General features: G+C 39.8%; 1 protein-coding gene across 1 annotated transcript in view; it reads left to right on the plus strand.

Moving 5' to 3' along the window:
* Positions 1 to 22,573, plus strand: part of LOC114218175 (phospholipid-transporting ATPase FetA-like) — an 87,446-nt gene that overhangs the window by 16,917 nt on the left and 47,956 nt on the right. Inside the window, exons 2-10 of the mRNA XM_088019222.1 lie at positions 3,737 to 3,795; positions 8,433 to 8,546; positions 9,403 to 9,501; positions 11,103 to 11,164; positions 16,269 to 16,341; positions 16,714 to 16,784; positions 17,827 to 17,909; positions 18,649 to 18,807; positions 20,988 to 21,076. Coding sequence (XP_087875348.1) covers positions 3,737 to 3,795; positions 8,433 to 8,546; positions 9,403 to 9,501; positions 11,103 to 11,164; positions 16,269 to 16,341; positions 16,714 to 16,784; positions 17,827 to 17,909; positions 18,649 to 18,807; positions 20,988 to 21,076 — 809 coding nt within the window. The remainder of the gene's footprint in view (positions 1 to 3,736; positions 3,796 to 8,432; positions 8,547 to 9,402; positions 9,502 to 11,102; positions 11,165 to 16,268; positions 16,342 to 16,713; positions 16,785 to 17,826; positions 17,910 to 18,648; positions 18,808 to 20,987; positions 21,077 to 22,573) is intronic.

Consider the following 22,573-nt stretch of genomic DNA (forward strand, 5'->3'; position numbering starts at 1 on the left):
AACCAGCAAAGAAATTGAATCAGTAATCAAAAATCTCTCAACAAACAAGAGTCCAGAGCCAGATTCCCAGGGCTTCCCAGAGGAATTCTACCAAACATTTAAAGAAGAATTAATACCTATTCTTCTGAAACTGTTCCAGAAAATAGAAATGGAAAGAAAACTTCCAAACTCATTCTGTGAGGCCAGCATTATCTTGATCCCAAAACCAGAAAAAGACCCCACTAAAAAGGAGAATTACAGATGAACATGGATGCAAAAAGTCTTACCAAGATACTAGCTAATAGGATCCAACAGTACATTAAAAGGATTATTCACCATGACCAAGCAGGATTTATTCCTGGGCTGCAGGGGTGGTTCAACATTTGCAAATCAATCAGTGTGAAACGCCACATTAATAAAAGGAAGGACAAGAGCCATGTAATCCTTTCAATAGATGCAGAAAATGCATTTGACAAAATACAACATCCTTTCTTGATAAAAACTCTCCATTGTGCAGAAATAGAGGGAACATACTTCAATATCATAAAAGCCATATATGAAAGACCCACACCAAATATCATCCTTAATGGGGGAAAACTGAGACCTTTTCCCCCAAGATCAGGAACACGACAGGGATGTCCACTCTCCCCACTGTATTTCAACAAGTACTGGAAATCGTAGCCTCAGCAATCAGACAACCAAAAGAAATAAAAGACATCCAAATCAGCAAAGAAGAGGTCAAATTTTCACGCTTTGCAGATGACATGATACTCTATGTAGAAAACCCAAAAGATGCCACCAAAAATTTGCTAGAACTGATACAGGAATTCGGCAAAGTCACAGGATATAAAATCAATGCACAGAAGTCAGTTGCATTTCTATACACTAACAATGAGACAGAAGAAAGAGAAATTAAGGAATCGACCCCATTTACAATTGCACCAAAAACCATAAGATACCTAGAAATAAACCTAACCAAAGAGGTAAAGGATTTGTACTCTGAAAACTATAGAAGGCTTAAGAAAGAAATTAAGGAAGACACAAAGAAATGGAAAAACTCATGGATAGGAAGAACAAATATTGTTAAAATGTCTATGCTACCCAAAGCAATCTGTACATTCAGGGCAATCCCTGTCAAAATACCATCAGCATTTTTCACAGAGCTGGAACAAACAATCCTAAAATTTGTTTGGAACCAGAAAAGACCCTGAATAGCCAAAGGATTGTTGAAAAGGAAAACCAAACCTGGAGACATCACAATTCCAGACATCAAGGTCTATTACAAAGCTGTAATCATAAAGACAGTATGGTACTGGCACAAAAACAGACTCATAGATCAATGGAACAGAATAGAGAACCCAGAAATGGACCCTTAATTCTATGGTCAACTAATCTTTGACAAAGCAGTAAAGAACATCCAATGGAAAAAAGATAGTCTCTTCAACAAATGGTGTTGGGGAAAATGGGACAGCCACATGCAGAAGAATGAAACTGGACCTTTTCCTTACACCACACACAAAAACAGACTCAAAATGGATGATCAGCCCTAAATGTGAGACAGGAAACCATCAAATCCTGTTAGAGAACACAGGCAGCAACTTCTGTGACCTCGGCCACATCAACTTCTTGATAGACAAAGGCAAAAATGAACTATTGGAACTTCATCAGGATAAAAAACTTTTTGTACAGCAAAAAGTTTTGCACATTCAACAAAACTAAAAGGCAGCCTGTAAGATGGGAGAAGGTATTTGCAAATGACTTGTCAGATAAAGGGCTAGTTTCCAAATCTACAAAGAACTTATCAAACTCAACACCCAAAAAACAAAAAAAAACCAGTTAAGAAATGGGCAGAAGACATGAACAGACATTTCTCCAAAGAAGACAATAGAAACATGAAAAAAATGGGGCACCTGGGTGGCTCAGTCATTAAGCATCTGCCTTCAGCTCAGGTCATGATCCCGGGGTCCTGGGATCTAGTCCTGCATCAGGCTGCCTGCTTCTCCCTCTCCCACTCCCTGCTTCTCCCTCTCCCACTCCCCCTGCTTGTGTTCCCTCTCTTGCTGTCTCTTTGTCTGTCAAATAAATAAATAATCTAAAAAAAAAAAAGAAACATGAAAAAATGCTCAACATCAGTCGGCATCAGGGAAATACAAATCAAAACTATGATGAGATACAACCTTACACTGGTCAGAATGACTAAAATTAATAATTCAGGAAACAAAGGATATTGGCGAGGATGTGGAGAAAGGGGAACCCTCTCACACTGTTGGTAGGAATGCAAGCTGATGCATCCACTCTGGAAAACAGTATGGAGGTTCCTCAAAAAGTTAAAAGTAAACTAACCTCCGACCTAGGAATTACACTACTAGGTATTTATCCAAAGGATATAAATATCGGGACCCAAAGGGGCACCTGCACCCCAATGTTTATAGCAGCAATGTCCACAATAGCCAAACTATGGAAAGAGCCCAGATGTCCATTGACAGATGAGTAGATAAAGAAGATGTGGTATATGCATACAATGGAATATTACACAGCCATCAAAAAAAATGAAATCTTGCCATTTGCAATGATGGGGATGGAACTAGAGGGCATTGGGCCAAGTGAAATAAGTCATTATGTGGAATTTAAGAAACAAAACAGAGGATCATAGGGGAAGAGAGGAAAAAATAAGACGAAACCAGAGAAGGAGACAAACCATAAGAGACTCTCAATCATAGGAAACAAACTGAGAGTTGCTGGAGGGGAGGGTGGGGTGGAGGGATGGGGTAACTGGGTGATGGGCATTAAGGAGTGCATGTGATGTAATGAGCACTGGATATTATATAAAACTGATGAATCATAGGCCTGTAACTCTGAAACCAATAATACATTATATGTTAAATGTATTTAAATTTTAAAATGTTTTAACAAATAAAAATAAAAAAATACAAATACACACAAAAAAAGATTTTTCATAACACAATAATGGGCTCTCTATTTGTAACAGTCCGTAACACCTATGTGCTTTGATGTGATGGTTTTGTCATGTGTTATAGTTATCAGGCTCACTACTACTAAACTGCAGGTCCCTTGAAGTCAGGGACTGTGTCTTACTCATCTTTTTAATCCCCCCACAAGATCAAACACACTAGCCTTTGTACAATAGATGCCTAATAATGATTTATTGATTTAAATTTCATTAAGCAAGTTTAGGAAAAGCTGCCTTGGCAAGACCCTCAGATACCTTAAAATAAGATGCTGGGATTGACTAATTGGAAAGGGCTGGGGTTGTGTGTTTAGCAGTAATGTTGGTACAGCCATCCTGTTGTCTGTGGAGACATAATCTAGGATTACTAAGAGACATTCATGATACAAAACTCAAAAGTTTCTTGTCCTGGGGCGCCTGGGTGGCTCAGTCGTTAAGCGTCTGCCGAGCCCTGCATTGGGCTCCCTGCTCGGCAGGAAGCCTGCTTCTCCCTCTCCCACTCCCTCTGCTTGTGTTCCTTCTCTCATTGTGTCTCTCTCTGTCAACTAAATAAATAAAATCTTTAAAAAAAAAAAGTTTCTTGCCCTGTTGCCTCCAGAAAGCTTTAACACTTGAGGATTTCCATTTTTATTGTCTTGATTCTTTGAATAGAGACAGAAATCCCATTTTTAGATATAATACTCCTCAGTGAGAAAGTGTGAAGATCTAGTGAAGTCTTCACTAGCAGCCAGTATCCCAGGCTGATCTGTAGAGGGTTATCCTTCTCATCATTTCTCTCCTCTTTTTCAGAACAAGTGAGATATCTGCAAGCCAACAGCAGAGAACTCAATTCTACATTTGGGTATCCTGTGAGTATTAGGCCTCTAGTTACTTTGGAAAGAGGCTATTATTCTCCTCTAATATTCCCCTTTGTGAGTGGGGCAGGAATTCATTGTAGATGTAGATCCTACAACATAGGTTCTACTTTCTTTCAAGCTCCTATACAATGAGGGCTGGTATAGTGAGGGCTCAGAAACCAAAATTAATTCTAGTGACCTAGGCTCAGGAGAGAATATATCTCAGATTTTGGGTTTCATGTATAATTTCTGGAAAAGAGATATTGTAGCTTTTTCTTGCACAAATGAAGTCATAGTCCAACAATTATTTTTCTACTTTGACATCTGTGACAATACGTACAGCTCTAACAGTGGCACGGTTTTCCACTGTTTTCAATATACCTTAATTTATTGTACTAGTCTCCTATTTATGAACATTTAAAATGTGTCCATTCAGGGGTGCCTGGGTGGCTCAGTCAGTTAAGCGTCTGACTTTTGGTTTTGGCTCAGGTCATGATCTTGGTGTCATGAGGTTGATTTCCACATCAGGGCAGAGTCTGCTTGAGATTTTCTCTCTCCCTCTCTCTCTGCCCCTCCCCTGGCTCACACACGCACACACACTCTCTCTCTAAAATAAATAAATAAACCTTAATAAAAAATAAAATAAAATGCTTCCATTCATATCCAGGTGTCCCCTCCAAAAAAATAGTCTCCAGTGTTTTGCTATGATAAATGGTTCTGAATGAACACCATTAACCATAAATTTTATCACATTTGTGTAACTATATCTCATTTTTAAAGATATTTTTATTTTAGAGAGAGAGAAAGAGTGCAAGAATGGGAGGAGGGGGCGGGGGGGGTGTTGAAGCAGACTCCCTGCTGGGCAGGGAACCCAACACAGGGTTCTATCTCAGGACCCTGAGATCATGACCTGAGCAGACACCAAGAGCCGGATGTTTAACCGACTGAGCTACCAAGGCGCCCCTTGTGTGAATATATCTTATGAGAATTTCCTAGAAGTGAATTGGTTGGGTCAAAGGGAAAACACATTAAAAATTGTGATGCATATTGCCAGACTTCCATCTAAAAAGATTATATCCATTTATATTTCTACCTACAGTAGAGACTGCTATTTTTTCCATATTGCTGCCAGACTAGGTATTATCAATCTTTTTCCTCTTTGCCAGCCTCTTGAATGAAAAATGGTATTTTGTTGGGCGCCTGGGTGGCTCAGTTGGTTAAGCGACTGCCTTCGGCTCAGGTCATGATCCTGGAGTCCCGGGATCGAGTCCCACATTGGGCTCCCCGCTCAGCGGGGAGTCTGCTTCTCCCTCTGACCCTCCTCCCTCTCATGCTCTCTGTCTCTCATTCTCTCTCTCGCAAATAAATAAAATCTTAAAAAAAAAAAAAAGAAAAATGGTATTTTGTTATCTATCTTTCCTTAATTTCAAGTGAGTTCAATAATCTTTTCATGTTAATTACCCTTTTGTATTTCTTTTTATGGAAAATACCTCTTTGCCCATTTTCTATTAGATTGTTCATTTTTCACTTATTTATTAATAACTCATAAAAAGATATATATTTAAAATTCATACTCCAGCACCCATCCTTGCCCACCTCTGCTCCCTATAGGGAACTACTCTTGTTACTTTCTTGTATATTCATCAGTACTTCTTTGTATAAATAAAGCAAAGCCACTTTCTTAAACTGTTCTAAACTTTAAAAATATGTCCTGGAGATGTTTTCTTTTCTTTTTTTTTTTAAAGATTTTATTTATTTATTTGACAGAGAGAGACACAGTGAGAGAGGGAACACAAGCAGGGGGAGTGGGAGATGGAGAAGCAGGCTCCCTGCTGAGCAGGGAGCCCGATGCGGGGCTCGATCCCAGGACCCTGGGATCATGACCAGAGCCGAAGGCAGACACTTGATGACTGAGCCACCCAGGCGCCCCAACAAGCAATGTTTTTATACATGTTATTTTGTGTATGTGCAGCTGTACCTATCTATCTGTAGCTATAGGCATATAAATACATATATAGCCATACATATTTGTAGTCTCTGTAGGACATTAGTTTATGATTTCTAAGTTAGAGAGGTTCTGGACAGTAACAGTGTTCAGGGTGTGGCCATGCAAGCAGATTTTCTTTCCCCCTTTCTATCTTCTAGACACATATGAGAGGCACTATAATGCAACAAAACTAGGTTTTGACATCAAACGGACCTGAGTTTGAGCACAGCTCTACTCCTTACTAACTTTGCCTCTTTAGGCATGTTTTTTAACCTCTCTGATCTTGAGTTTCCTCATCTATGAAAAGGGCCTAACTCACCTTACTTGGTGGTTTTGGGAGTTAGAGATAGCTGTGAATAATGTTAGCTCTCTTTCTGCAAGAAACCATTGCCTCTTGAAGAAAGAGTACAAGTCTCTTTCATCTCTGTATCCACAGTTTACACCACAATATTTGGCACATAAACTGCATTTGATAAATATATGCTGAATAAATACCTTTTCTTATGTATTTAACAACCATCTCATTTCCATGGCCCACTGCTGATTTTTCTCCTCTTCTCTACTCTTTTCCAGGCCCACTCCTTTTCTTCTTCTCAGCCTCTACCTTCTGAATCCCATTATGGCCTTGGCCTTCTGTCCTCTTCTATTCCTTCATTTAGCCGACAGTCAGGTTTCACTACCTAAAAAAATAAACAGCCCAAACCAAAATCCACCACCTCTAGCATGCTTAAATTTTATCACCTCTGCCAAAAAAGAACTAAACACTGAAGAAATTCATAGTTTAACCAGATGTTCTACATTCTTTAGATATTGCTTTTGGTTTGATGTTTAAGAGTAGAACAGAACACTCTGGTTGCCAAGTTAGTAAAGAAGTGCTGATATTTCTGTCTTGAGATAGAATCAGCAAGGCTTTTGTCTTTGTTTGCTAAATAAATGCTACCAAGTGGGTAGAAACCTGAAATATGATAATTAGTTATAAAATCAAATGGAAAATCAGGAGTGAAGGCCTGCTGCTTCAGTAAGCCTAAAGATCAGAAAAGGTCTTTGGTTCCAAGTTTCAGAACTATCTGGACTTAGACACTGAGAAATTCAGAGTATCTCATGATCAAAGACAGCGATTTCTATGTTAGAATAACATTTTCTCAGGGTTAGAAGGGCCAATAGTGATCATTTAGTTAAAACTTCTTTCAAGACAGACCTATGAGCTTCTCTGGGATAGATCTTGTTTAATTTTTTTCAGCCTACTAGTATAGCCCAGAACAGGACTATAAACAGAGCAAGCCTTGAGAGATGTATAGTGTTTGATTGGTTATTAACTAGAAAATCATAGAGAAAACACCCAGGAAATCTTAGTTGTAGCTTAGATCTCTAAACTCCTAAGCTCTATGACCAGCTTCTCTTCCCTAGGGAAATAGACAAGCATGTCTTGACTGAAGAGCCTATCTAGCCCTCCTGGGCAAGTTATAGCCTTAGGACTGAATGGTTTTGGTTTTCCAAGAGAAGGTCTCTGATGCTTTCCCAAGGCAGAGTCCGGCAAGATTTTTCATACTTGAGCAATATCTATACTCCAGGACTGCATGTGGGTTTTTTCCTCTTGTTTTGGCCTTCTACATGGAGAAGGTAGGGGAGAAGCCCTGTCCTGAGGAAATTGTTTGGTTTAAATTGTTATTCTTTTGCTTTTCTTGAGCTCTTATATTCAAGCTCTGACATCTTAGGTCAAATGATTGAAGACCCCAAGGTAGAAAGTACGATGATCCTGTCAGCATCTTGAGATCAGGATTGAAGAGTTAGCAAGTTCCCATTTTCACTCAGAAAAATCATAGCTCAGATATAAACCAAAACTATTTAGATTCGCTCAAGACAATTAAAAGGCAAGTGACTTCCCAATGCTGACAGGGACCAGTGTAGGAACCTTCAGTGGGCTAAGGTTGAAAGAGTAATTTGCTTTTGGCATCTGACATCCTTCAGCATTGAAAGCGGTATATAAAGGCACACCAAACTGAATTTGCCAGGCTTAGAAAAACTTCATTTGAGAGCCCTGGAGTAGAGCTAATACAAATGGCAAACTTGCCTACTATTTAGGGCTGAGAAGGACTAGTGGGTGAGAGGTAAGATGACTCTGAAGGATCTCTGATTCCATGAAAAGAAGGCACTTGGATAGCTACACAAGTGAAACTGAGACTCAGGGGACAGCGCAGCCCCAACTCTGCAACTGACTCTGTGGTCTTTGGCAAATAACCTCAGTGCCTCAGTTTCCTCATCCTCAAAAAGTGATCATATCGTCCTCTCCTCATAGGGTTATTGTGAGGAATAAATAAGCTGCTACATATAAAATGCTTAGAACAGTGCCTTGCATGTAGTAAATATTCAATAAATGTAAGCTTTTATTGTTGATTTTATTAACATTATTATTAATAGCATCAATAAACAAAGAATTCTATGCCTCAAAAAAGTCCCATATTGATCAGCCTTGCCTTCTTTGCATTCTCTAGGTCTCCAAGAAAAGTGGGAGACAAAAACTTCTTCCTTCCCTCCCCCTCACCCCATGGTGGAGGAACTATGGCTTTTTCCTGTTTTGAGGAGTGGTCTTGGTGCTTTTTATTAAGACTGGGAGGTGGGGTCTTTAGTTCCTCTAATTGTGCTTGTTTTCTTTTACTCACAGAACAATACCATCAAGACCTCAAGATACAGCGTCTTTAACTTCTTGCCCCTGAACCTATTTGAACAATTCCAGCGACTTGCAAATGCATATTTCCTCATTTTGCTATTCCTACAGGTATTGACTTTTGAGATCTTTTCCACAGAGCATTTTATCAATATCTCTGTGATCTGATTGTGTAATCAGTCCTTCTCCTCCCTAAACTGAGAAATGTCTCTCTAGGTAACAGGCAAATGGATGGCCTGGAGTGTCAGGCCAGTCCTATAGAGTAGCTGTCGTCAGGATTAGGTGGGATGAAATAAATCTCTGCAAAAGGAAGGACACAAGGTCACTGAATCCCAAGGAAGGGGAGCTCCCTCATCATGTCTGCATGGCCACAGTTCAGCTTGACCACAGGAGGTCACAGACTCTGCACCCCAACCACAACTACAACTCCATTTCTCATTCATTGTCCCAGCCTCCCTGACAGAAAGTTAACATGGAGGAATTCTGAGAAAGAGAATGGTTTAGAACATAAGAATACCAGCACAGGGCAAGGAAGCAGGGCAGGGTCAGCCCAAACTGGGGAGAGAGGGACGGATTGTTTCATTTCCCCTTATGCTGAGGGATAAGGGAGGGGATGTGGTTTTCCAATGTCCACTCTTATCTCCCAGTTCCCCCTACCTCTCACCAGAACCTTCATCATCAGAGGAGAAATAGCCCATCAAGACTATTGTAGTGGAGTTTGGGACAGATAGGTGGCAACTTTCCATCTCCTATTCTTTTGTCCTTTCTTGGCGATGTTTACTTATATTAACATCTATATTATATATTTACTTATATTACTTATATTTCCAAAACAGTGGAAAGCAACTAGGATAGTTGAATTTATTATGAACCTTGTGGAGGTGAAAGAGGTGGGGGGGGTTGCTGGTAGGAAATATATTGTCCTTTAAGCTTTCTGAGCCAAGTTTCTCCCTTTTCCCTCTCACAGTTGATTCCCCAGATCTCCTCCTTGGCATGGTACACAACTGTGATACCCCTGATGGTGGTGCTGTCCATAACAGCAGTGAAGGATGCCATCGATGACATGGTGAAGTGGCTTCCTGGGCTCCTAGTCCTTCACAGTACCTAGTCTGGTTGGGGGGCAGAAAAGACTTCCCAGAATTACCTAGTGCGAGGAAGAAGCACTGAATGGAAAGAGATGTTTCCTTTCCTTGCTTCCTTATCCATCCCAAAAGAAAATGTAACTCCCTTAGCCTCAAGACAGTGCAAGGCCTTTCTCTGTCTTCCACTGCCACCATTTAGCCCTCTTCCAGGCTTTCTTCCAGCTCCTTTTTAATAACCCACCTCTTCCTTCACTTGGCTTTCTCACTTCTTCATTCACTTGGCTTTCTCCAAGTTTGTGCTCATCTTTCCTCCTCCATTCCCCTTCTCCTGTTGTTATACTCCTGTTCCTTTCCTCCCCCTGTCCTCTCCTCCCTCTTGTCCTGTTCTTAGTTTTCTCCTCCCCTTTCCACATTCCCTTTCTCCTCTCTAGCTCTCCCTATTTTCCATTCCAACTTTCACTTCTATAAGGTATATACAGCTAGGAACCCCCTGGGTTTAGAACACCTTAGGACATAAACAGAGGCCAACTCCTTTCCTGGTCTTGGAGGGAGAAACTGGCTGGCAGTGAGTGCTGCTTGGCATCCTCTTTGCGCCTTAGAGCAGGCCTGACATAGAACCATGAGAATGAGGCCCCAGTACCAAGCCTGCTAGTGGGATTTGGGAAGTCAGACCTGTTGACCTGCCTCCAGCTTCCCTAAGAGAGTCCTTCTGATTTTGCCAGGATAGATTTTTAGACCAAAGTTTTTGAGCTTGATGTTTCTCTAGCTTTTTAACTCTGCAACTCTTTTAAATCCATAATTAGCCATGTAGTGGTTGAAATTTTAGTCAAAACTCGGATGTGCAAAAAATGTGACTTTATTTCTCTATAACTAAACTCAGTATATCTCACAACTACCACCACACCATCCCAAACCTTTTTAATGAGAGCTGAAAGCTAAATTTGCCACTTCAGGATAACCCAGTTACTTCTGGGTTAGAACTTAGTTTCTTTAGGAGAAGCATGCTGACAAATTCAAGATTCTCCCGGCCCTCTTCATAGTCCTGCCTTTTTCCCAGGGAGAAATCTCAACTGGAAGTAGAAGATTCATGTGAGCATCAGGACATACCCTGTATTTGTCCCCCTTCTATTTGGTCTTTGAATAGAAGACCTCTGTTGTCTTTCCTTAATGCATCCACTGTAGAAGCTTCTGTGTGTTGACTGTGGTGGGAATAGGCTTGAGAATTCTTAACTTTCCCTGCTCCTACCAAGGTGTTCACAGGGACTCTAGTCCTGTCCATCATTTTTCATTGTCTGCTCTGTGGCTTTGACTAAGTTGTTTGTTTTCATTCCCCCAGGCTTTGGCTTTTGATATTTAAAACCAAGATTTTGTCTCTTTCTTTTCCTTTGGTTCTTTTTCTGACCTCTTTTCCCAGCTTCCCTGAGACAATCAGCCTCTTACCCTGGTTTTAATGGTAGTTAGGCTTGGGAGGTAAAGGAAAATTATAAATAAGGAGAACTGCATTGGATAGTATTTCAGAATACTAACCTTCGACATACAATTTGCTCTATGCCTATTTCCTGAACATTTTCTTGTGTGATTTTAGAAAAGACACCAAAATGACAATCAAGTCAACAACCGTTATGTTCTGGTGGTGATGAATGGCAGGTGAGTCATAAGGAAACCAGTTTAGGTAGGACCAACTCTGGGAGAGGGTTGTCTTTGGCAAAGCTTGATGGTGTTGGGTACTTTGGAAAAGTAGGACAGTGAAAAGAACCTAAGGTTGAACATAAGAATTTGTTTCTAGATCTAGCATACCCTGAATTTGCTGTGTGACCTCAGACTTCTCTGGGCCTCATATTATCTGTAAAGGAAGATAATATTCTCTACCTTGGAGGATGTTGCAAAAATGAAAATGAAATAATATATATTAAGGTAACTAACAATTTATGACATACAAGCGATTATTATTAACGCAGTGGTCAGCATGGAGATATGTGTCTTTAGAACATCAGTGGATTCTGGCAGGGCTTATTGGCCATTCTACTATATAAACTTTGATCAGGTCATCTTTTCGTTAACATTCTAAAGAAAGTATTGTCTTAAAAAATAATAATAATACAATAAAGTATTGGTGTTGACCTATTGCTGTGGTGTTTGGTCATAGCTGTCTAAAGTGTTGTCAATGGGTCCGTGTTTATATTTGATGATGCTGTACAAAATTTGAGCAATTTACCTTTGTCAGGAATATAGGGAGGCAGATGTAACTCATATATAAAATAAAATATGGAGACTATTAAAGGAGATACAAAAAATTATTATAGGAATTAATAAAAATGAGGAATCATAGCTGGTTAAAGGAATCAAGGAAGACTTTCTGGAAGAGCGAATGTCTGTGCTAGGCCTTCAGGGACGGGGAAGAATTCAACAAATAGAGATTGTAAAACAGGAAAAATGACCAGTGTGTGCAGTAACATGATTGCTAATAAGTACAAACCTGAAGGAATTAAAAATTGAAGTCCAGGGGCGCCTGGGTGGCTCAGTTGGTTGAGCAACTGCCTTTGGCTCAGGTCATGATCTCAGGGTCCTGGGATCGAGCCCCGCATCGGGCTCCCTGCTCAGCAGGAAGCCTGCTTCTCCCTTTCCCACTCCCACTGCCTGTGTTCCCTCTCTCACTGTCTCTCTCTCTGTCGGGTAAATAAATAAAATCTTAAAAAAAAAAAACTGAAGTCCAGTCTTTGTTCACAGTGGCCTTACAGAACCCCCCGGGAGCTGTAATTTTAATCATATAATTCTTTTATGTGAAGTTCTTGGGCATCTAATCCTGTTATTTATTCTGACTGCTGATTCTTACTCGTGGTGGATTATTTCCTCAAGTGTTTTGGTCTGTTGAAGCCTCTCATAAGATACCAGCAAAAAAGTCAGTTGTGATTAAAAAGAAAATTTAAAACAAAGGAAGAAAGAAAATTGAAAAAAAGAAAAGACAAAACTCAGTGTATTAGAAATTTGCAAGGCTAGGGAATTACTGACCAAATGGATTTAGTCAAATGAACCCCTCAAGTAGTTTGAGCACTTAGGTTTTGAAAGGCTTGGAAAAGAATTTGTCATAGAGTGGTTTCAGGGTGGGAGGTCATAAATGGGGCCCTGGTTAGACTTTATAAGCCAGTGTTTAATTTAACGCTCAGTGAAGCTGGTTGTTGAAATAGTCTGTATTCCAGAAAGTGACTTTCTTTTTCTAGAACACATGGTGTTGAGTAGAGCTACTATTGAAAAAGTTTGCCTGTTTTGCAAGTTGTGATTTCTGTCATTTTCATTTCTCAATAATTTTGGTTACCAGCACATCATTAGTGGAATTTTCTTTATGAGAATTCTAAATGCCCTGAGTTGAGGTTGTATCCCTTTTGAGGGGTTTGTGTTTGCTTCTGCCAGGTAACTCAACGGTATCACCTACTGAGACCTATTTTGAGGAGTTATACATTTGAATCCCATACCTCACAAGGTTATAAATTCTTAAGGGAGAGTTCTTTACTAACCCCCAACTCTCCAGAGTAAGATAGACAAACTTTCTTGCCAGTGGGTTAATTTTTTTTTTTTTTTTTTTAGATTTTATTTATTTATTTGACAGAGACACAGCGAGAGAGGGAACACAAGCAGGGGGAGTGGGAGAGGGAGAAGCAGGCTCCCCGCGGAGCAGGGAGCCCGCCCAATATGGGGCTCAATCCCAGGACCCTGGGATCATGACCTAAACCAAAGGCAGACGCTTAACCACTGAGCCACCCAGATGCCTCTGGGTTAATTTTTTTTAGACCACCTTTTCCCTAATGGTGTTGCCCTTTCAGAGTCCTGGCTTTGTAAGGGGTTCTTAGTTCCACCTCATTGCCTCTCAAGATCCTAAGGCTTCATGTCCTCTCAGTGGGCTAAATTAAAACTCAAGTCACTAATTATTAAGATTGGCAATTCCTTCCTTCACTTAGAGCAAGAACAGCTTTAGAGCATACTGACTGTTCTGGATTTCAGACCTTTTTTTTTTTTTTCCTCCTGGCTCCTTACTTATGGTAAGCATATCTTTACTTTTGAAAGAATGTTTGCCCTAGCATATCTAGCATTTCTAAATATTTGTAGTAGAAAAAGTACCAGTATGTTACAGAACTCCAGGAGGTACCACTCATATAAAACAGAGAATATAATGTGAATGGTCTCCTCTGGAGTCAAAGCACTGCCTTCTCTAGCTCTTGGATCATATTTTCTAAACCAAAAGTTAGAATGCAATGCCTGAAAATTCAAAATGTGCTTATGGCATAACAGGATTGAATATTTTAAGTCAGAAGGGAGTAACTTCCCCTCTCCTAAATCTGGGATACATGACTGTTATAATGTCCAGGAAAAAATTGGTAGTAGTTTGACAGCTCCTATGTAATAAAATATAAGCTTTTAAATCTTTAGGAAAAGCCAGAATGGTGTAGCCCTTCTTGCCAAATTTACTGGTGAAAATCATAGCAGACAGAATGCGAGAGAACTAGCAAAAGTGAACGTGGATCAAAACAAAGCAAAACAGACATTCAGATATTTTTCTCCAAGTCTTATAGCTACTCCCTTTCAGTACTGTAAAGCAGATTTGAAAATTAGTAACAAAATTAGTAAATGTATTGGATTTTATCTGCATTGAAATGACACTTGAAACCAAGGGAAGGAGATACAAGGATATATAAATAGTGGTTTTATAACAAAGTCTTACATTTGTATTATAACATGCAAAGAGGGGTGGTGAAGTTGGTTGGGCCTCCAGCTCTTGGTTTTGGTTCTGGTCATGGTCTCAGGGTTGTGAGAGTACTTAAGATCTCTCTCCCTCTCCCTCTGCCCTTCTCCCCTGAAAAATAAATAAATAATCTTTTAAAAAAATAATAACATGCAGGGGAGGGGGTGGGGGGATGGGTTAGCCTGGTGATGGATATTAAAGAGGGCACATTCTGCGTGGAGCACTGGGTGTTATGCACAAACAATGAATCATGGAACACTACATCAGAAACTAATGATGTAATGTATGGTGATTAACATAACAATAAAAAATGGGAAAAAATAATAACATGCAGAGAAAATTGAATTTGTAATAAGATTTAAAGAAATATAACCCAGGAATTGGAAGAAAATTATCTAAAAGAAAGAGTGGATTTATATAAAAGAAATTTTGGGGGGGAATAAAAGAAATTTGGGGGGGATAAAAGAAATTTGGCCCTTCTTAAAGAAGCTATCTTCCCAGAAAAGGCATTGTGAGAAAACCCATGCCTTTGTGTGTCTGGCAAAGTGATGATGTATGTCATGCCTACAGATAACAAGGCTTCATTCAAAGGTGAAACAAGCAATGGCATCCAGGTATGCCTTCCCTTTGCCAGCTCTTTGGGTGCTTAGCATAATAGAATTGTTGCAAAGAGGTAGCTCATAATTCCAAAATGCTCGTGGCACTGTGTATATCTTTCTTAGTCCCTTATCAGAAAGGAAGGATTTATGGCCTGTATGGAATTGGGGAAATCAAGATACAAAAAAGAGAAAGGAAGAGAACCAGTATTGTTGTAGAATCTGCTCTTACTGCCAGCTGCCTTTTGTGGGAAGTGAGGATTTGAGGGGTCAAAAATAATCCAATTTTGAGGGCACTTGATGTCTTGAGCCCTGGGCATTATATGCAACTGATGAATCAGTAAATTCTACCCTGAAACTAATAATACACTATATTTTTTTAAAGATTTTATTTATTTATTTGAGAGAGAGAGAGAATGAGAGAGAAAGCACATGAGATGCGGGGAGGGTCAGAGGGAGAAGCAGACTCCCTGCCAAACAGGGAGCCCGATGCGGGACTCGATCCTGGGACTCCAAGATCATGACCTGAGCCGAAGGCAGTCGCTTGACCAACTGAGCCACCCAGGCGCCCATAATACACTATATGTTAACTAACTTGAATTTTTTTTTAAAAAGTAATCCAATTTTGGGTGCCTGGGTGGCTCAGTTGGTTAAGCGACTGCCTTCGGCTCAGGTCATGATCCTGGAGTCCCAGGATCGAGTCCCACGTCAGGCTTCCTGCTCAGCAGGGAGTCTGCTTCTCCCTTTGACCCTCTCCCCTCCCATGCTCTCTCTCTCTCTCATTCTCTCTCTCAAATAAATAAATAAAATCTTAAAAAAAAATAAAAAGTAATCCAATTTTAACATAATAAAATTGGTACAGCCGTATGATAGAATGCATTTTTATCTATCAAAAAGAATGAGCCACATCTTCTGTAAGTGCTCTGCAAGACATGTTATTACATGAAAAATGCAAAGTGTAACAAATTATGTATCTAGTGTGTAACTTTTAAATGTATGTGTTGTATTATTTGGATTGATATTTTCTAGAAAGAAATACAAAAAGTTACTCACAGTTGCTACCTTGAGAAGCAAAACTAAAATCTGGGAAGAGAGGAGAATTTTTCCTTTTATATACTTCTTTATTATTTGGATTATTTTTTTTACCATATGCCTATATTACTTTTAGTGAAAGAATAATGCACATGTATGACTACATATGACTTTATGGAGGTTTAGAAAACCCTTATAACCTGAAGTCAAGAGAAATGGGCCCCATTCTTGATTATAGCAAGCATGCATCACAAAACAGTTTGGTTCTCCTATAAGTCTTGATTTCATCTCAGCTTTTTTCTTTCACTTTTTATTTCTTTTCTTGATTGTCAAAGCAGGACTGTGGGGAAATTCTCAGAGCACACATTCAAGGCTCATTTTCTTACAGGATAAAGGAGGACAAATGGATGAATATTCAAGTGGGAGATATAATAAAACTAAAAAATAATCAGTCTGTCACGGTGAGTACCTCTTTGGGCTGTGGCTTTTTCTTTTTTGGCTTGAGCGCGTACAAAGGAACCCTTTTAGCACTTCTGCTGCCACTGCTTTTGGTGACCTCTGTCTGCCTCACTTTGCATCCAGAGATTAACAGCTCCTGTGCTAAGAAGCTTGTTTTTGTCTGCCTCTCGCCATAGCTACAGATAAAGTATGACTAGTTTCAGGAGGGGCTGTGTGTGGTAGCTGCGGTGGGTCCTAGACAAAGAGAGTAAACCAAATATCTGTAAAATTCTTAGGATGAACATCTGTTCCTGAGGTAATTGCTTTTGTTACACGGTAATATTAAAAGTCTGCCTTCCTGCTTTCCTTATCTTCTCTGACTTTTCTGACCACAGGCTGATATGCTATTACTCTCTAGCAGTGAGGCCTGCGGTCTGACATATATAGAAACAGCAGAACTGGATGGGTAAGTCTTCCTTCCTGATAGTCATTTAAGACAATTGAGCCACCTTAATTTCTCACTGAGGGAGAGCATGATGCAGAGAATGAATATTATTCTCAGATGGAAGTGCCAAAGATGCTAGAAATATCCAGGTAAGCGAAAAGAGGAGGCCTGGCCCTTGGGACCTCAAGTCTAAGACTGAGCTCTTAACAACAGTAAGCATCCACTGGATGCAGAATCTGGACAAATAAACTCCATATTCTCCATCTCTAAACTGGAGACACTCTGGTTGTATTCACTAATGCTGAATGATAGGAAAGAGGTTAATAGAACTGTAAAATTTCAGAATAGGGTTCCGAAGTTTGGAGTGGGGAGGATGGGTATGGAGGTAATTATTTACTGATAAAATACCATGTTCTACAAAGGATTTAAGGTAGAAATTCATTAACATGCAAAAGCTAAGGTCTTAGGAGGATAGAGGCCATCTTCGGAGAGCTTGTCCTTTGCGGTTTTCTATTGATTACATTCTTACAACTGTTCTTCTTGGTGCCCACAAGCTTTTTGAAATGCGGCTTCCATTTTTCTTTCTGTCTCTATGCATTCCTGTATCAGCAAATGGTTAACTGGGGTTCCTTCATGGGTCCTATAACTATTTACGAAGTGAGGAGTATATTTAATTGAAAGTGTGTGCAACATTCTTACCAAGACCTGCTCCTTGTTCTTGAAGGGAGCAGTGCCACCTTCAGGTTGTTTTGTGATGTCTCTTCAGCTTCATCTGGAGCACCTGACCAGCAAGATTTCATGGATTGATTAAAGTAGAGATGGTGTGTTGCAGGGAGACAGGAGAGTGAGCAGGCTAACACTCGGCTTCCTTGTGGAGCCATCTACCTCAATACTGTCCTTGAGAGAGAACAGCGGAGGTGACTCTTACAGCTCAAAACTGTAGCCCAAGCTCTACTGGCAGTATCTATATTCTAAAATCCCATGACGAAGTGGGAGAAACGTGACCTCTGCTGCTGTTGTGCATGTGTCCTGTGCTCTGGTGACTCTGTACCCTTTGCTTTAGTGAAACCAACCTGAAAGTGAAGCAGGCCATCTCAGTTACCAGTGACTTGGAAGATAACCTGGGGCTACTGTCTGCCTTTGATGGTGAGTTAGGAAGTAGGTTTGCCCACAAACATGTTTATCAGTAGAGGACTGGTTAAAGAAAGTAAGTATGGTAAATCCATACAGTGAATTCTTCATAACTTACTAAGAACAATACGCAAATTGATATTTATTTACATGAAAAAAATATTCACAACATATTCATAAGTGAAGGAAACTATTACAGTCGACTGTGCATAGCATATATAACATAAGATTGTTTTTGGAAGCATATATGTTTATAAGTACATGTATAGAAAACTGGGAGGGATGTACTTCAAAAGATTAATAGCACTTACCTCTAGGCAATTTTACTTTCTCCTCTTAGTATTGTATATGTATTTACAAAGGACATATTTTACTTTAGTAATCAGGAAAAAGCAAATTATTTCCATTTTGAAAAAAATACTAGATTTGCTTTAAGTTAAGTAGTTTTTTAATTTCTTCAGATTCAGAGCTCATATGATCTGGCAGTACTGATGGTGAAAAGTTATCATGCGGGTTTTTATCTCTCTGGATGACCCATGTCACATACAGAATTACTCTTCTTTAACGTTCAGAAACCTTTGTCTGCCTTTTTAAAGGGAGCTGGTGAGAAATAGGCAGCAGCTGAGAGAGGATAGGAAAAGGAAGTGTATGTATTTTGAAAGAGGGATGTTCTTTCCTCTTTTCTGTTAAGCCTCCTGTTAGGAAAGGCCTAAGATTACAGAGCCAGGACTTTTACTCCTTCATTTTTCTTCAGGAAAAGTGAGGTGTGAGTCTCCCAATAACAAGTTGGACAAATTCACAGGAATACTGACTTATAAGGGAAAAAACTACATCCTGGACCATGACAAGCTGCTACTCCGAGGCTGCATCATCAGGAATACAGATTGGTGCTATGGCTTGGTGATTTATACCGGTATGTCTCCTGAGAGTCGCAGTCAGGCCCCCAGTCTGCTAGGTTCCATTCATGATCAATTTATGGGTACTCAGTTTCCAGGATGTAGATATGGGACCCAGATATACATACACCATGGCTTTGAGACAGACAGAAAGGGAAGTAGATAGATGGATAGATGGATGGATGGAAGATTTAAGAAAAACCTTTCTTCTTAGAAAAAAAAAAGACATTTTTCCCAGAGCAAGAGTCTGTGTTCCAAGACCACAGGGCACTTACGAGTCTTTCCAGTCATATCTGGACACAGGAGAAGGTGTATGTATAGAAAGAGTACACATGGAATTAACATGTGAGAGGGGGAACATCTGAAAGGAGAGTGTATATATGTGGATTACTCCCAGGAGAGAATACACACAGTGCTCACTATGGAGAAGATTATAAAATGTGAGAGATTCATGCCACAGGAAAAGGCACATATGAATCATTAGCAGCGGCCCCTCTTGAGACATCATTTAGAACCATAATCCCTTATGCTTAGTGAAGGTTTTTTGGGGGGTTATGATGTGTTTGGGAAGATGGAAGAAGCTTCTGTGCCACCCTCTGCCCTTGGTGACAATGGGCATTGATGACAACAACCATAGTAAGAGGCTGGGGAACCTGAAGAAAGCATCGAGGAAGATTTACCACGGGGAGTACTATTCAACTCAGAGCTCCCCTTCTGAAGAATTCACCCTAGACATGGGGATCTTAGATGCCTCACTTCTATGGGAAATAATGAGATCCAAACCCTAGAGAGAAGCTTAAGAGTCCAGGGAGGCCTTGGTGGAAACTTTTTCATCAGTTCTTGAGCTATAGTGACAGCTTCTAGGCTGACTAATCCCAAACCCAAAAGATGTCAAGTACTCTTATTTTCTTCAGTGTACTTCAGCAGCTACCCCTACACATTGCCTTTCAGAAAAAGCTCACTTTTCAGCAAAGGGTTTCTCTCTAAAGCAATGGCAGTGAGGTTGCCAACCAGCACAAATTTAGCTAAGGTTGCTCTCTGGCTCTTGGTTTACATGGTAGTGAAAAGTCTTTTGGGGCTTTGGGAAACTTAGAGCAGAAGAGAACTGATACCCTTAAGAGCATCTTGAAGTATTCAGTGCAGAATTTAGTTGTTATTCCTCTACATGATGCCCAGGTTCTACCATGATCTCCACATCCTTCTTGAAATGTGAGGTAGAGTCATTCTTTCTAAGGACCCTTTGAAGATTCTGTCCCTTGTAGCTTCCAGGCTCTGAGACAAACTTCTCATGACTTCAGGCCCTTCACGAAATGCCTTAGAAGGAAAGAATAGTGTAGCTTAGGCCCTGTATTCTCAGCATCTGCCCACATTATCAGGGAAGTTCCAGCTCCCTCATGTGTAAACATTAAGGAAATTCCTTCATTGGAGTACATGTAAGAATAACAATCAGGTAGTAAAAACCAGAGAAATTGCTACTTACACTTTCTTCTAAACCTCTTACATTTTCTCTACAACCATATTTCTGGTCAGTAATACCCAACTCTAGTCCTATTGGCCACTAAAAACTCTTTACTTCTACTTACCATCTGCCCTGTCATGAAGAAATACGGTCTCTGGTCTCTCAGCCCCAGAAAAGCCCAGCTTCCACCTCAGAAGAAATCACTGCTATTGCCTTTTCCCACTTAGAAACTTGGAGTAGAACCTGGCCCGGCAGAGGGTTTCCTCAAAAGAAGGTGGAGATCTCTTTATCAAAAAATCTCTTTTCTAAGCTAAATAAATCAGATGATGATGATGAGAAAGAAGCTTGTGGCTCCTAGTGTTGAATTACTATATTGTACACCTGAAATTAATATAACACTGCTTGTTAACTTACTGGGATTAAAATTAAAACAAAACAAAAAAAAGTTTGTGGCTCCTATTCTGACTTATCTCATCTGTGGAAGATTAGACTGTCTAAGGTGCTGCAAAAAGAGAGGTCAGCATCAATGTACTTTGCAGAAATACTTGGGATTATCCTTAGAAATAAAACGTGTATTTTTATAGTTATTGGCACCAACTACGAGCCTTTCTCTAGGGCTTTATCCCCTGGCATTGGTAAGAGGTTTGATTAGGTGATCATAAAGGTATATTTCAATCCATTTTCAATCCTCTGAGTATATTCAATGATTCTAAGAGCTGGTCTCCCTGTTTCACTTAGGACCAGACACCAAATTAATGCAGAACTGTGGAAAGTCTACCTTTAAGCGGACGCACATGGACCATCTCTTGAATGTCCTTGTGCTCTGGGTAAGTTAAAGACATTTTTTTCTTCTTTACAAATAGACATGCTTTTCTTCCTTCCGTGGCTGTAGCTGGCATTTCCGACCTGGATTTTAGTTTTTTGAAAAACTCATGGTACGCTATTTACTAATGCCAGAAGCAGAAAAGAACAGAGCCAATTGACAAGGAAGTCTCTCTCTAGTTTACACCTCTGTTGTAGAGGACAGTCACAATTTAAGATTTCATGCTCTGATTAGTAATACTGGGATGGATCAAGGACCCTGCTTTAGAAACTGACACATTTTTATTTCCTCATAGCCATCGTGAGCACTTTAATAAAACATTACTTAGACTAATAGAACACCTTACTTACACTCAGACTGTTTCCTTAGAGGAGTCTAAGGTCTGCCACAGGGGGAATAGGAAAGATCAAGTGAGTTTTGTTCTGGCCCCATCATTCTGATGTTCTTACTTCAAGAAGAGCAGCTTGACATTTGTCTGTTCTGTAAGATTTCAGTTGGAAAAAAGAGATTCTGTTGCTAAGAAATGAAATTTGAAAAGCACTCAATAGACAGTAATAGCTTTGATAATAGAAGTTTAATCTGAAGATTTATTTCCATGCTATCCTATACAGAATTTTCTTCTTGTTAGATATAGACTTGTTTGCATAACTAAGTAATTTCAGTGGTGCCTATACTTAATTCAATAACTTTTCATTTTTATTTTTACTCTATTGCTTAGACTCTGAAAATTTAAAAGTGCCTTTTCTTTCTGTATATCTCTCATTAATATCAGAATTATAAACTGCCTCATCTCCCTTATTAATTATGGAAAATATCACTGTTCTTTTTTTTAGGATTTTATTTATTCATTTGAGAGAGAGAGAGCACAAGCAGGGAGAGAGGCAGAGGGAGAGGGAGAAGGAGACTCCTTGCTGAGCTGGGAGCCCAAAGTGGGGCTCGATTCCAGGACCTGCAGATCATGACCTGAGCCAAAGGCAGATGCTCAACCATCTGAGCCACCCAGGCACCCTGGAAATATCACTGTTCTTTTCCTAAATCCTCTGGATTTAGTAAATGGGGTTTTAGAAAATTAGGAAAGTTCATTCAGCTTTGAGACTAGAAGCTGGCATCCACTCTTTCTACTACTGTCTGCGTAGCTTTCAGCAACTGAAACAAAGTAACATTTCCTGGTTTCTTCATGAGGAAATCACATTTGAGAATTCAGGGAGGTGACATAGGTAAATATGCCTCTGACAGTATTAGGAACATGTATCATTAGGCACTAAGTTATGTCGTTTTGCCTAGGCTTATTTTCAAAACAGAATGTCTCCCATGTGCCCAGGAAAGTTCACCTACTTAGTGAAGGTCGGTGACAATACTTGACATCTGTTAGAGTGATTTTAACTTTTTAGAATATTCATCATTCACTTACTGGAGCCTCACTACATCCATGACAATAGACAAGTCATGAAGTATTTCCTCATTTGACAAACATGCAAATTGAGACACAATAAAGATAAAT

The sequence above is a fragment of the Eumetopias jubatus genome, unplaced genomic scaffold (genome assembly GCF_037043125.1).
Source record: "Eumetopias jubatus isolate StellerSeaLion01/CBP00866 unplaced genomic scaffold, mEumJub1_p1.0 scaffold_15, whole genome shotgun sequence".
In the NCBI taxonomy this organism is placed as follows: domain Eukaryota; kingdom Metazoa; phylum Chordata; class Mammalia; order Carnivora; family Otariidae; genus Eumetopias; species Eumetopias jubatus.